At 38.5% G+C, this 14,893-nt stretch overlaps 1 protein-coding gene across 1 annotated transcript; it reads left to right on the forward strand.

The window, feature by feature from the left end:
- Positions 1–1,085: 1,085 nt before the first annotated feature.
- On the forward strand, positions 1,086–1,982 carry LOC118597628 (vomeronasal type-1 receptor 4-like). Its single transcript, XM_036209229.1, has one exon. The coding sequence runs from the start codon at positions 1,086–1,088 to the stop codon at positions 1,980–1,982; it is 897 nt and encodes a 298-aa protein (XP_036065122.1).
- The last annotated feature ends 12,911 nt before the right edge of the window (positions 1,983–14,893 follow it).

The following is a 14,893-nucleotide window of genomic DNA, read 5'->3' on the forward strand; positions in this document are numbered from 1 at the left end:
CATCAAATATTTTCTTCCTTGCCATTTATGGCAGCATTTTTGACTTACTTTAAGCTGCTGTGTGCTATGTCAGATGTCATCATATCAGATATTCCCTTCCCTCTGCCAGCCCTGACATGCATGTCCTAACTTGTGTGTCTATGTGGTATGATTTCCTGACATCATGTCTTAACATGATGTAAGTTATCACTTAAAGCACAAGTAAGTCTGAATTACGTGGACTTGGTTACTACATGGAGAGAAAACATCTCACAGTAAAACCTCAAATTCATTTTACAGGGAATATTTAAAGGCAAAAATACCAGGACAAGTATATTCTTGGTGGCATTTTGCAGGGGTGGGTAGGGAGTAAAGCAATCAAGCAATTTAAAAGAAGCTAAAACATGCAGTTATTTGGGGCATTTCAACCCTTAGTTTGTAGAAAATGGTTGGGTACTTTTCCAAGAGACTTTTCCTGGAAGGGAGTAGAAAAAGGAGAGTGAGATTCAGGTTAAACCAAAGATGGCTATCCCTGAGACAAGATGAAAGACACTTTGTCATGTCAGAAAAACAGCTATGTTGTGAGTGGTATTATAAATCTCTCACTTCTTATAATTTATTTTAGATGAAATATACACTATACAATGATATATTTATTTTTTCTTGACTTTATTAATGTTGTTTTCTTTGATACCATGACTAGAAAATATCAACATATTCTGGAAATCTTGCAATATATTTTGATCTATGGGCTGTCACTTTTGACAGTCTCTCATGGGCCAATGTCACATCATTGTGAATGTTTCATTTTCTATAAAACTTGGTGGTTCTCCTTCCAACATATGTGTGATCTGAGATATTGAACAGTCTTACAGTATCATACATCGGAAGTAACTAGTATTGTCAAATTTTAAGGATGAGATCTATTTAACTGGTGAGACTGGCCTTGAACACCTGAGCTTAAAAGACACATTGTTTCAGTCTCTCAGTAGTCCCGTCAATTAAAGGTTTCTTCCTCCACTGCAGACTGTAAATATTTATCAGTATTTATTTGAGCAGAAGAATAGCAGTTCCATAATCAGAAAGAAATTATGCCAAATCTCACAATGGACTTCTGGATTCTGGCATTCAGAATTGCTTTCTTATCAGAAACTACAACTGGAATTCTGGGAAATGTCTCTCTAATTTTCTACTATCTGGTCATTTACTGTAGAAAATGCATATTAAAGCCCACAGATTTGATTCTCATGCACCTATTGATAGCCAATGCCTTGATCATTATTTCTGATGGAGTGCCCCAAACAATGGCAGCTTTTGGATTTAAGCATTTCTTGGATGATTTTGGATGCAAGCTCCTATTGTACTTACAAGGAATTGGTAGGAGTATGTCCATTGGCACCACCTGCCTCCTGAGTGTCTTTCAGGGCTTGACCATTAGCCCCAAGAAATTCTGTTGGAAGAATCATAAAGTCAAAATTGAAAAGAACATTGGTTACTACATTTTCCTCCTCTGGATCATGTACATATTCATAAATTTCATGCATTTTTTATACATAATTGCCAACACTTATACAAGCAATGTTACCAGAAAATGGGATTTTGAATACTGCCACAGTATAGTGAGTGGTGAAATTGGTGGCTCACTTTATACAGCATTGGTGGTATACCCCGAGGTCTTCTTTTCTGTGCTCATGACATGGTCTAATGGATCCATGATTGTCATTCTTTACAGACATAAACAAAGGGTAAAACACATCCGCAGCACTCATGGTTCCATCAGAAACAACCCTGAATCCAGGGTCACCCAGAACATTCTGATCCTTGTGTCTACCTTCCTGGCTTTTTATACTCTCTCCTCCATCTTAAGAGGCTACATTGCTCTTTTGTATAATCAAAATTGGTGGCTAACAAACTTTAGAGCCCTCACTTCTCTCTGTTTTCCATCCTTTGTACCCTTTCTTCTCCTATATCATTACTCATGTTTTTTACATGATAAAGAATAAAAATCATTTAATCTCATTTTAACTTTGGAAACAATATGTTATGCTTGATATATAGTTTTTCTCCTGTGTCACACTTAAAAGGTCAATGCAGAAAAATATGTAGGTAGTGTATTTTTTTTTTAAGGTTAGCTGAAATTAATAGGAGCATTTTTTTCATCTGGCTGAATCAGCAGCCAACATAAGCCAATTATATTCTGTAAGGCCCATGGTAACCTTCAACTTAAAGCTCTAAGATTCTTCCATTTGCCACCTGATGTGCAAAAGAGACAGCATAATGCTCATAACCAAAATGCACCCCCACCGCCTCTTGTGGTTTCATTCACTTAGGGAATCATGTGCTGTGGATATCGCTCTGTATGCTGTGAATATTTTGTTCTGATTGGTTAATAAATAAAATGCTAGGTAACCAATCCCAAACTCTCATCAGGCCAAGAGGTGAGTGACTTTGTTCATACACAATGAACCCTGTCCTTAGAACCCATTCCTGAGACCCAGCCATTTTCCTGGGAACATCCACCCAATTTGGCCCCTATTCACAGCCAGCAGGCAGGGATTCTGTGGGAGTCCCCTCCCTTACCAAAGCCTCCCAGTGGACCCTGAAATCTACACCCCCTGCCCTCACACCCATCTGCAGGAGACCCCAGCCACTTCCTGAGGCTTGGAAAACAACCCCCAGCTCTATTTGGAACTAGAAGTGAGTGACTTTGTTCATACCCAGTGAGTCCTGCCCCTAGGATGCATCCTTGGGTTCCAGCTGTTCCCTGGGAATGCCCACCCAACTTGGCCCCAATTGCCAGCCATCACGCAGGGCTCCTGTATGAACATCCCTCCCTCACCAAGATCCCCCAGTGGACCCTGCAAACTTCATGCCCTGCCTCTTACCTAACTACCCGAGACTCCAGCCAATTCTAGAGGCTTGGAAACCAACCTACAGCTCTCATTGGGCATAGAGCTCCCATCAGGCCTAGAGAGAGAGAGCTCTCATTGGACAAAGAGCTATCATTGGACCAAAAGACAGGATATCTGCCACCTCTCATTTGACCAAGAGAGGCTTCCTGAAAGACAGAATCTGTGAGCTCTAACTGGAACAAGAGCCCTGATAAGACCAGGAGTGGATCAGAGAGTCATAGAAATAACTAGGTTGGGTTGACCTGAGTCCCAGAATCTGCCTGTTCCAATTAGACCAAGAGCTAATATAGGACACAGACAAGACCCTGAGACATAGACACAACAAGTGAAGAGTGGGCCAACAGCAACTCGCTCAGAAACAGGCACCTCTTATACCCATTAGAGGAGGAGATGGGCAGACATCAAGGCAGAATTACATACAACAACATAAAGAGCAATACAGCATCACTAGGGCCTTGGCCTCCTCCAACAGCAAGTTCTAAACATCACAAGGTAGAAGAAAAAGAAGAAAGTGACCTTAAGTATAGCATGATGAAGATGCCAGAGACCTTTCAAGAAAAAAAGTGAAATATGATATTAAGGAAAAGACAAAAAAAGTGGAAGAAATCAATAAAGAAATTGAGTAAAATACAAACAAAAAATTGGAAGAAATATATAAAGAAATAGAGGAAAGGACAAATAAAAAAGTGGAAGAAATCAACAAATCCATTAAATAAAATCATGAACAAGCAATTAAACAGGTGAAGGGAACAGTTCAAGTCCTGAAAAGGGAAATAGAAGCAATGAAGAACACACAAGCAGATGGAATGCTGGAAATAGGAAATCTGAGCAAACAGGCAGGAAACACAGATGCAAGCATAACCTACAGAATACAAGAAATGGAAGGGAGAATCTCTGGTTGTAGAGGATACAATAGAAGAAACAGATTTATCAGTCAAGGAAAATACCAAAGCCAAAATGTCATAACACAAAATGTCCAAGAAATCTGGGACACCATGAAAAGAACAAACGTTTGAATAATAGGGATAGAAAATAAATAGAAGAATACCAATGCAAAAGCATAGAAAATATAATCAACAATATCATAGAAGAAAATATTCTCAACTTAAAGAAGGAAATGCCTATGAAGATACATGAAGCCTATAAAAACCGAATAGACTAGACCCCCCCCAACAAGTCTCTTTGCCACATAATAATGAAGCAACTAAACCTACAGAATAAAGAAAGAACATTAAGAGCACAAAAGGAAAAAGGCCAAGTGACTTATAAAGGCAAACCCATCAGAATAACACCCAATTTCTCAATGGAGACTTTGAAAGCCAGAAGGACCTGAACAGATGTAAGGCAGACACTAAGAGACCATGGATGCCAGCCTAGACTAATATACCCAGCAAAACTTGAAATTATCAAAGACAGAGTGAACAAGACATTCCAAGACAAAACCAGATTTAAACAATACTTATCCACAATCCCAGACCTACAGAAAGCACTAGAAGAAAAATTCCAACCTAAGGAAGTCAGATACACCCATGATAACACAGGCAATAGATAACACCACAGCAGTAAAAACCAAAGAAGAGAAGTACACACACACTACCACCAAAAACAAAAAAACAGGACAAAACAAAACAAAATAATAGGAATGAAAAATCACTGGTCATTTAATATCCCTTCATATCAATGGACTTAATTCACCTATTAAATGGCACATGCTAGCACAATGGATATGAAAGCAGGACCCATCTTTCTGCTGCACACAAGAAACAAATGTCAGATTCAAAGTTAGACACTACCTCAGAATAAAAGGCTGGGAAAAGACTTTCCAATCAAATGTTCTTAAGAAGCAAGTGGGTATAGTCATCATAATATCCAGCCCAATAGACTTCAAAGTAAAATCAATCAAAAGAGATGAAGAAGGGCATTACAACTCATCAAAGGAAAGATCCATCAAGATGAAGTTTCAATTTTGAACATTCATGCCCCAAACACAAGGGCACCCACATACTTAAAAGAAACAGTACTAAGGTTTAAATCATATATAAAACCCAACACATTAATGTACATGTAACTGTCTTGTTAAATAAGAAACACAGAGCCAATTGTAGAGTTAAAAAGTCAAGAGGTCACAGCAATAGCAGAGAGCTTAAAGCCTTACCCTTCCCTGCTGCTGCTGTTTTTCCTCGCCAAAAGTGGCCTACTGCCTGTGTCCTGTCTTTTATATACACTTTCTGTTCTGCCTTCTCATTGGTTGTAAACATAGCCACATGACCTCCTCGTCACTGCCTGTTTGTACAGACCTCCAGTTCATCTATGTTTGCTCTTGAGAATAAAGGAGTGTGTGGCCATGCTGGCTTTATCGTTGAACACACAGAGATCCTGCCTAGCTCTGCCTCACAAGTGCTGGGATTAAAGGTGTGCAACCACTATCACCTACCTTCTGCTAGAGCTTGCTCTGACCCCAAGGCAACTTTATGAACATAAAATGAAAATCACATTTCAGTACAAATAAAATATCACCATATATTAATAGTGGGAGACTTCAACATGCCACTCTCACCACTAGACAAACCTCTCGAATTGAAACTTATCAGATAAATAAAGAACTTGACTGATGTTATGACTCAAATGGACTTAATCGATATCTAGAGAACATTTCATCTGAACAAAAAAGAAAATACCTTCTTCTCAGCACCCCATGTAACCGTCTCTAAAACTGACCACATGCTTGGCTACAAAGAAAATCTCAACAGATACAAAAGAACTGGAATAACCTCTTCTGTTCTATCAGACCACCATGGTTTAAAGTTAGTTTTCAACAACAACAAAAACTACAGAAATCCTACAATCTCATGGAAACTGAATAATGCTCAACTGAATCTCCAATGGGTTAAGGAAGAAATAAAGAAAGAAATTAAAGACATCTGAGAGATCAATGAAAAGAACACACCACATACCAAACCTTATGGGACAATATGAAAGCAGTGCTAAGAGGGAAACTCATAGCACTAAATGCCCACATAAATCCCTACTAGTGACTTAAATGAAAGCTATAGAACAAGAAGAAGCAAAGTCTCCCAGTAAGAACAGATGCCAGAAAATTATCAAATTGAGAGCTGAAATTAATAAAATAGAAACAAAGAGAGCAATACAAAAAAATTAATGAAACAAAGAGTTGGTTCTTTGAGAAAATCACCAAGATAGACAAGCCGTTATCCACACTAACCAAAAGTCAGAGAGAGATCATCCAAATTAACAAAATCAGAAATGAAAAGGGGGACATAACAACAGACAATGAGGAAATCCAGAGAATCATCAGTTCATACTTCAAAAACCTCTACTCCACAAAACTGGAAAATCTAAAAGAAATGGATAATTTTCTGGATAGGTACCACATACCTAAATTAAATCAAGACCAGATAAACTATTTAAATACTCCAATAACGCCTAAGGAAATAGGATCAGTCATTAAAAGCCTCCCCCATCCCCCAAAAAAGCCCAGTACCAGATGGTTTCAGTGCAGAATTCTACCAGATCTTCAAAGAAGAGTTCAAAACAATACTCTTTAAATTGTTCCACACAATAGAAGAAGGAAAATTACAAAACTCCTTCTATGAGGCTACAATTACCCTGATTCCTAAACCAAACAAAGATGCAACAAAGAAAGAGAACTACAGACCAATCTCCCTCATGAATATTGATGCAAAAATACTCAAAAAAAGAATGGCAAACAGACTCCAAGAACACATCAAAACAATTATCCACCATGATCAAGTAGGCTTCCTCCCGAGGATGCAAGCATGGTTCAACAATGAAAGTCCGACAATGTAATGCAACATATAAACAAACTCAAATTAAACAACCACATGATCATCTCACTAGATGCAGAAAAGGTATTAGACAAAAACCAACACCCCTTCATGATAAATGTCTTGTAGTGATCAGCAACATGGGGAATATACATAAATCTAATAATGGCAGTTAACAGCAAGCCAACAGCAAACATCAAATTAAATGGAAAGAAACTCAAAGCTATTCCACAAAAATCAGTAACAAGGAATGGCAGTCCCCTCTCCACATATTTATTCAATATAGTACTAGAAGTTCTAGCCAGAGTAACAAGACAACATAAGGAGATTAAGGGGATAGAAATTGGAAAGGAAGAAGTCAAGCTTTCCCTATGTGCAGATGACATGATAGTATACATCAAAATTCAACCAATGAATTGATACAGCTTAAAACCACTTCAGCAACATAGCAGGATACAAGATCAAGTCAAAAAAGTCTGCATCCTTCCTATATACAATTGACAAACAGGCTGAAAAGGAAATCAGAGACACATCAGCCTATACAATAGCCACAAATGATATAAAATACCTTAGGGTAGCTCTAACTAAGCAAGTAAAGGACCTATATGACAAGAAATTTAATTCTCTGAAAAAAAGAAATTCAAGAAGATGTCAGAAAATGGAAAGATCTCCAATGCTCATGGATAGGCAGGATTAACATAGTAAAAATGTCAATCTTACTGAAAGCAATCTACAGATTCAATGCAATCCCCATCAAAATACCAACACAATTCTTCACAGATCTGTAAAGAATAATTTTCAACTTCATATGGAAAAAAAATATACAGGGCGGCCAAAAGATTCCTGTACAATTAAGCAACCTCTGGAGCCATCACCATCCCTAACTACAGTAATAAAAACAGCTTGGTACTGGCATAAAAACAAACATGTATACCATTGGAATTGAATTGAAGACCCTGACATTAATCCACACACCTATGAATGTATAATTTTTGAAAAAGAAGCCAAAACTGTACAATGGGTGAAAAAGGCATCTTTTATAAATGATGCTCAGATAACTGGATGTCAACTTGAAGAAGGCTGCAAATAGATTCATATCTGTCACAGTGCACAAAACTTAAGTCCAAGTGGAACAAAAACCTCAACATCAATGCAGGAGCTCTGAAACTGATAGAAGAGAAAGTAGGAAGTAGTCTTGAATGCATTGACATAAAAAAATCACTTCCTAAATATAACGCCAGTAGCACAGACACTGAGAGAAACAATCAATCAATGGGACCTAATGAAAGAGAGAAGCCTTGCAGAGCAAATGATATGGTAAACATGACAAAGTGACAGCCTACAGAATGGGAATAAGTCTTCACCAACTCCACATCTGACAGAGGGCTGATATCCAAAATACATAAAGAACTCCACAAAGTAGCCATCAAATTGCCCAACAGTCCAATTACAAAATGGGCTACAGAACTAAACAGAGAATTCTCCACAGAGGAAGTTCAAATGGCTGAAAGACATTCCAGAAATTGCTCAACATCCCTAATCATCAGGGAAATGCAAATCAAAATGATGCTAAGATACTACCTTACACCCATCAGAATGGCTAAGATCAAAAACATTGAAGCCGCTTATGCTGGAGGGGATGTGGAGCAAGGGGAACTCTCCTCCACTGCTGGTGGGAATGCAAGCTTGTACAGCCACTGTGGAAATCAATATGGCACTTCTTAGAAAATTTGGAATCTATCTCCCCCAAGACCCAGCTATACCACACTTGAACTGTTTGGGAGGCATCCAGGCAGTGGGATTGGGTCCTGTCCTTAGTGCATGAGCTGGCTGTTTTGAACCTTGGGCTTATGCAGGGACACGTTGCTCAGCCTGGGAGAAGGGGACTGGACCTGCCTGGACTGAAACTACCAGGTTGAACAGAATCCCCAGGGAAGTGTTTGCCCTGGAGGAGATGGGAAAGGGGGGTCGTGTGCAGGGAAGGGAGTGGGAAGGGCAGGAGGTGGAAGGACAGGGGAATCCATGGCTGATATGTAAAATTAAGTTAAATTATAAAATTAAAAAAATAAAGACAAAATAGTAATCAATCTCTGTAGTGAGTAGCCGTTCCAGCTTTGACATGGAAGCTCCAATTCCTATTGAGTCTTCAGTAATGGTCACGCCTACAAGACTAGGGCTGAGAGAGGACACTGAAGACCCGGGTTCCAAATGCGCAGGCAGTCTTACTTCCTGGACCCTGGACGCTGGATGTAGACCAAGCAGAGTTCTCCAGAGAACACTGCTGGATTGCCCCACACCTTTCCCAGACTGTAAACTCTCCATTCACTTGTAAGTTACCAGACAAAATAAACCTCCCTTTTAGCTACATGGAGTGGCCTTAATAATTTCCCCAATAAATCTCTCCCAAGACCCAGCTATTCCACTCTTACGCATATTCTCAAGGAACGCTCAATCATGCCACAAGAGCACATGCTCAGCTATGTTTATATCTGCATTGTTTGTAAAAGCCAGAACCTGGAAACAACCTAGATGCCCTTCAACTGAAAAATGGATAAAAATGTGGTACATATACACAATGGAGTACTACTCAGCAGAGAAGAACAATGCCATCCTGAGGTTTGCAGGCAAATGGATGGATCTAGAAAAAGTCATCCAGAGTGAGGTAACCCAGACTCAGAAAGACAAACATAGTGTGTATTCTCTCATAAGTAGTTACTAGATGTAAAACAAAGGATGACTAGACTGCTACTCACAAATCCAGGGAGGCTACCTAGAAAACAAGACCCTAAGAAAGACACAGGGATCACCCAACCACAAAGAAAAAGATGAGAGCTACATAAAAGGTATTTTTATTGGCAGGTTTTTGCTGGCTCCTTTGCATATCAGATGGGCAAAGAGAAGACTCTCAGTCCCACATTGGGCCTCACACATTAGGATTTCATCCTGTAGGCAGCTATTTAATCACCTAACAAATGACCATAATCAATTCAGTTACTCCTAAAAAGACAAAAATCCACCAATTTAACTTCTTGCATTGATCTTTTCAGTGTTAAAGTTGTGTAACCAACTAAATAAGAAGCAAAACATATCATTTCCATAGTTAATATGTGATTAAATTATTTCTATTCTTTATCCAGACCAAAAAATGCTTGGATACAATAGAGTAATGATTCATGAGAAAAAGGGGTACAGAAGATGGAAAACAGAGAGAAGTTAAGCAACTGAGGTTTATCAGCCACCAATTTTGATAACACAAAAGAATAATGAAGCCACTTAAGATAGAGAAGAAAGTATAAAAAGCCAGAAAGGTAGATACTAGGATCAGAATATTCTGGATGACTCTGGATTCAGGGGAATTTCTGCTGGAACCATGAGTGCTACGGATGTGTTGGACACTCTGCTTATGTCTGTAAAGAATGACCATCATGGATTCACTAGACCAGGCCATGAGCACAGAGCAGAAAACTTCAGGGAACACCTCCAGTGCTGCATACAGAAATTCAGAAATTTCATATTGAACTACAATGGAACAGTATTCAAAGTGCCGTTTTCTTGTCACATTTTTGCTATTCCTGTTGACAAATGTGTATGAAATATGAATGAAATTTATCAACTTGTAGAGGATCCAGAGGAGGAAAATGTGGCAGCCAATGTTCTTCTCAACTTTGACTTTTTGATCCTTCCAATGTGACTTTCTGCAACTAATGATCAAGGCCTGCAAGACACCCAAGAGTCAGGTGATGCCAATTGACACACTCCTAACAAGTCCTTGAATGTACAATAGGAGCCTGTATTCAAAATCATCCAAGAAATGCTTAAATGCCCACACTGCCATTGTTCGGGGCACTACTGCAGAGAGAAGGATCAAGGAATTGGCTTCCATAAGGTACATGAGAATCAAATCTGTGGGCTTTAATGTGCATTCTCTACAGTAAAGGAATAGATAGTAGAAAATTAGACTGGAATTTCCAAGCCTTCTAGTTGTAATTTGTGATAAGAAAAGAATTCTGATTGCCAGATTCCAGAAGTCAATTATATGATTTGGCACAATTTCCTTCAGAATATGGACATATACTTAATCTGGTCAGAAAAATACTGACAAATATTTACAGCCTGCAGTGGAGGAAGAAGCCTTAAATTGATGGAACAACTGGAACACTGCAACAAAAGTTCTTTGAAGCTAAGTTCAAGGCCAGTCTGAACATTTCAACAGACTTCCTCCTCAAAAGTTTGACTAGTTTACTTTCCATGTATATCAATCAATATGAGAATGAGCAATAACTCAGAATGTTCATAATGATTGAATGAGAGCCAACAAGTTTAATAGAAAATAAAACATTCACAATGATGTGAAATGGGCCTATGAGAGACAGTGGAAAACGACAGCCCATAAAACAAATATAATGCAAGATTTCTAGTCATTGCATAAAATAAAACAACTTCATTAATGTTGACAAAAATTAAACATTTCAATGCTTAATGTTTATCTCACATAAAATGAGAAGATATGGAGTGAGGAGATTATAATACCACTCAGAATATATCTATGGTCTTTTGACAGGACCAAAGTTCCCTCATCCTGACTCAGGTGGAGCTATCTTTGGTTGAACCTGAAACTAACTCTCCCTTTTCTACTTCCTCTATGAAAAGTCTCTTGGAAAGTACTCAACTCTGTTCTACAAACTAGGAGTCAAAATGCCCCACAAATGTGCAGGATTTTTTGGCGTCTTTTAAAGTGCTTTGATTACTTTAATCCACACCTACACCTGACAACTGCAAATCAGGCTGTAAGTGTTCTGGAATGTTTGTGCCTTTAAAACATCCTATAAAATTAATTTCAATCTTCACTGTGCAAAGTGTTTATTTTCCAAGTAGTAACCATTCCACTTAATACAGACTCTCATTTTGGACTTTGTACATGCTGAGTGGTCTTTGGGCCTTTACCCTATAAGGGTCTTAGATAAGGAAAGCACAAAATGCATTAGAATGATTCATTAAGTGACAATTGACATCAGTTCCAGACATGCACTCATAAAATTCATAAAAAATAGACAAACACATGTGTGCACACATTTTCTGGGCTGTTAGAGAGAAGTGGGCATCTGATGTGATGAAATCTCACAGAATACACAACAGCATAGTGTAAAGTAAAAAGGACTACCACAAATGACAAGGAGAAGTACAATATATGATGAATGATAGCTACTGGAATAATATTCTGTGCCTCAGTTGAAACTGTAACTGGGATAATCACATGTCCTTCCATTGGCTGAGAGAGAAAACAATAGGGAAAAAAGCAATATGTTTGTCCATCAGTGAAGTGATGTCAGAGTAAACTCTCAGCACATCATACTCTCTTCCTATGAACGAAGGTGTCTGAAATCCCATTAAGTAGCTGAGATTACCATGAAGAAATAATCAGAAACAGCTGTAAACTAATACCAGGCTGAACCATACAGTACCAGATAAGGCACAATTGCTCCACATAATCATCAGCCATGAATGACAGCCAACTGAAAAATCAAGTACTGGAACAAAATTGAGTAAGAATATTGGGATCTTAAAATGTTAAAATAAAGTGGAAATAAGAGCTATGACTTTAAGAACTACTAGATACTAGCAGTCCACACTTTCCATGCACTGGCACTGTAGAACACCCTAGGGGATGGATAGAACAGAATATAGAAAGTATTCTATTCAGTGAGGTAGGAGAGTCCAGTAAGATAACTGGCATATATTCTGTCTCAATGTGGTTTCACTAGTTATAGGTATTATAAATGCATGTTTATGTGGAATAAACCTATGATGGTCCCAAGAAACGAGAATGGGGCCATAAGAGAGCCAAAAAGAGTCTGCATGAGAGAGGATATGGAAGGAAAGAAAGAACCTAAGGTATGAGAATAGAATGAACATAATGCACATGCAATGGATAAGCTGGAATAGGAACAGTGAGACGAAGAGATGAAGGATTGGTTCAAATGAAACATTAAATATGGAGAGGCATTAAAGAAGTTAGGTACATTTAAGCTAATTAAAAATAAAAGAAAATAAAATGAACAAAAAAGAAAAATATGATGAAATACCAAACTTGGGCTTGTTTGTAGATAAACCTCTTATCCTGGCAATGTCTCTGAATGTAACACCCAATGCTGTGCAAAACTGATGGCATCAGCTTAAAAAGAAGAAATACAAACTTGCATGTCCATAACACCAGGCCTAGGAATATCTTCTGTCTTAGTTATAGTTCCATTGCTGTGAAGACACCCTATGACCCTTATAAAGGAAAATATTTAATTAAGGATATCTTATACTTTCCAAGGTTTAGTCCATTATCTCCATGGCTGGGAAACATGTCAGAGTGCTGGCAGATATGGAGCTGGAGAGGTGCTGAGAATTCTACATCAAGGTCCACAGGCAACAGGAAGTGAACTGAGTCCCACACTGGGCATAACTTGATCATGTAGAACTCAAAGCCAGCCCCTACAATGACACTCTTCTACCAACAAGACCCCATCTGCTCCAACAATGCCACACCTCCTAACATTCCCTATAGTCCAGTATTTCAAACACATGGGTTTGTGGGAATCATAACTACCTATTCAAACCACCACAACACCGAAGTAAATGTCGTTTTGTTACTGAAGAAATTTGGAGTGCACAATACAGTAGTAGTCTTAGAGGCATCAACATGAACTATCACCCATACAATCAGTTAACAGCCCATGATTAAGTAATCAATACACACACTAGACTATAGTATACATGGTCAACCCTTAAAATCTTACACTATTGGTTTTTGCTATACCCACTGGGATCCCACTGATGTGTCCCCTGAGAAATCCCATGCAATATATGGTTATTAGATTTAAGTCTTAAAAAAAAGTATAAATCACAAACAAAAATGAGAATGGTTTAAGTTTGTTGGTTGAATGGCAGCTAATATCTACACATGAAACTTATGGAATCACTATTGAGACCAATTTTCCAACAAACGCCTCATGAAATACTTGTGAACACTGATACTGACTGACCTGTGAATTCATTGGAATGTTTGTCAGAACAGTGTCATAAGTATGTTCCTCATTTATGTTTTGGCCTCTTCATATGATGATCATATATACAGGAAATTTGACATCATTTAGCATACACACCATCCAACAGTGGACACATAAAAACACAACAACCCAGGATGCTTTTCAAAATTATAAATTTCTGGCACTGTTTCCTTGCTGAAATGCCAGGCCCATTTCTAGGAAATTGATGCCAATGTACCTACACAGCTGCATCTGGGAGGATGGAGAAATATCGACAAGATGCTTCACACTAAGACCTGCTATGTGCCTGGCAGTGGTGTCGCATGCCTTTCATCCCAGCACTTGGGAGGCAGAGCCAGGTGGATCTTTGTGAGACCTAGGACAGCCTAGGCTACCAAGTGAGTTCCAGGGAAAGGCACAAAGCTTCACAGAGAAACCCTATCTCGAAAAACAATACACAACAAACAAACACACACAAGAAAACCTTGCTGTGGCCTTGGAGACTCCTTGAATGACAGTGACTAGGAAATGTCTGTACGACATCTTTTAGAATTGAGTATTTCAGTGTCCACCTGCATTAATTTTAGTGAAGAAGAAATGGTAAAATAAATAGGGACCAAAGACCATGAAAGATTGTGACCACTCCTATGCACAGGTCTGTAAGGTCACTCTGCCCAGTTCTCAAAATGAATATTTGTTTTCACAGGCATAGTACATTGCACACAAGACAAGATGGTACTGGTCACATACACTGAACACCAATATTCTCACTAATAAATAGTCACTGTGTTTATTTGTTAAGAATTGAGTGTATAGTGTATAATGGCAAATAAAATTTTTCTGAGTTAAGTGCATACATGGCAGATATCAGTGGCAATATTTAAGTCACTGTTATCCTTTTAGTTTGACACTTGCCTTGTTTTTTTTTTGCCTTTTTTTAAGCTGTATTATGGGGACATTGTCATAATCTGACCTGAGAAACAACGAGGATAAATGCCCCTTTTAATCCAATAACTTTTTAAAGACAGAGTAGATACAGAAAGGTCAAGAAAGTGCCAAGTGTATCACAAACACAGTGACCTCAGTCTGTGATCACAAGGCTATGAGAGGTGTTCTCAAAAACATTTACTTCTTACATGGTTGTGATCCCCACCTGATATAT

The sequence above is a fragment of the Onychomys torridus genome, chromosome 1 (assembly GCF_903995425.1).
Source record: "Onychomys torridus chromosome 1, mOncTor1.1, whole genome shotgun sequence".
Classification (NCBI taxonomy): Eukaryota; Metazoa; Chordata; class Mammalia; order Rodentia; family Cricetidae; genus Onychomys; species Onychomys torridus.

Bases quoted from the DNA above. Each gene is read 5' to 3' on its own strand.
- LOC118597628 (XM_036209229.1), top strand. From the start codon at position 1,086: ATGGACTTCTGGATTCTGGCATTCAGAATTGCTTTCTTATCAGAAACT.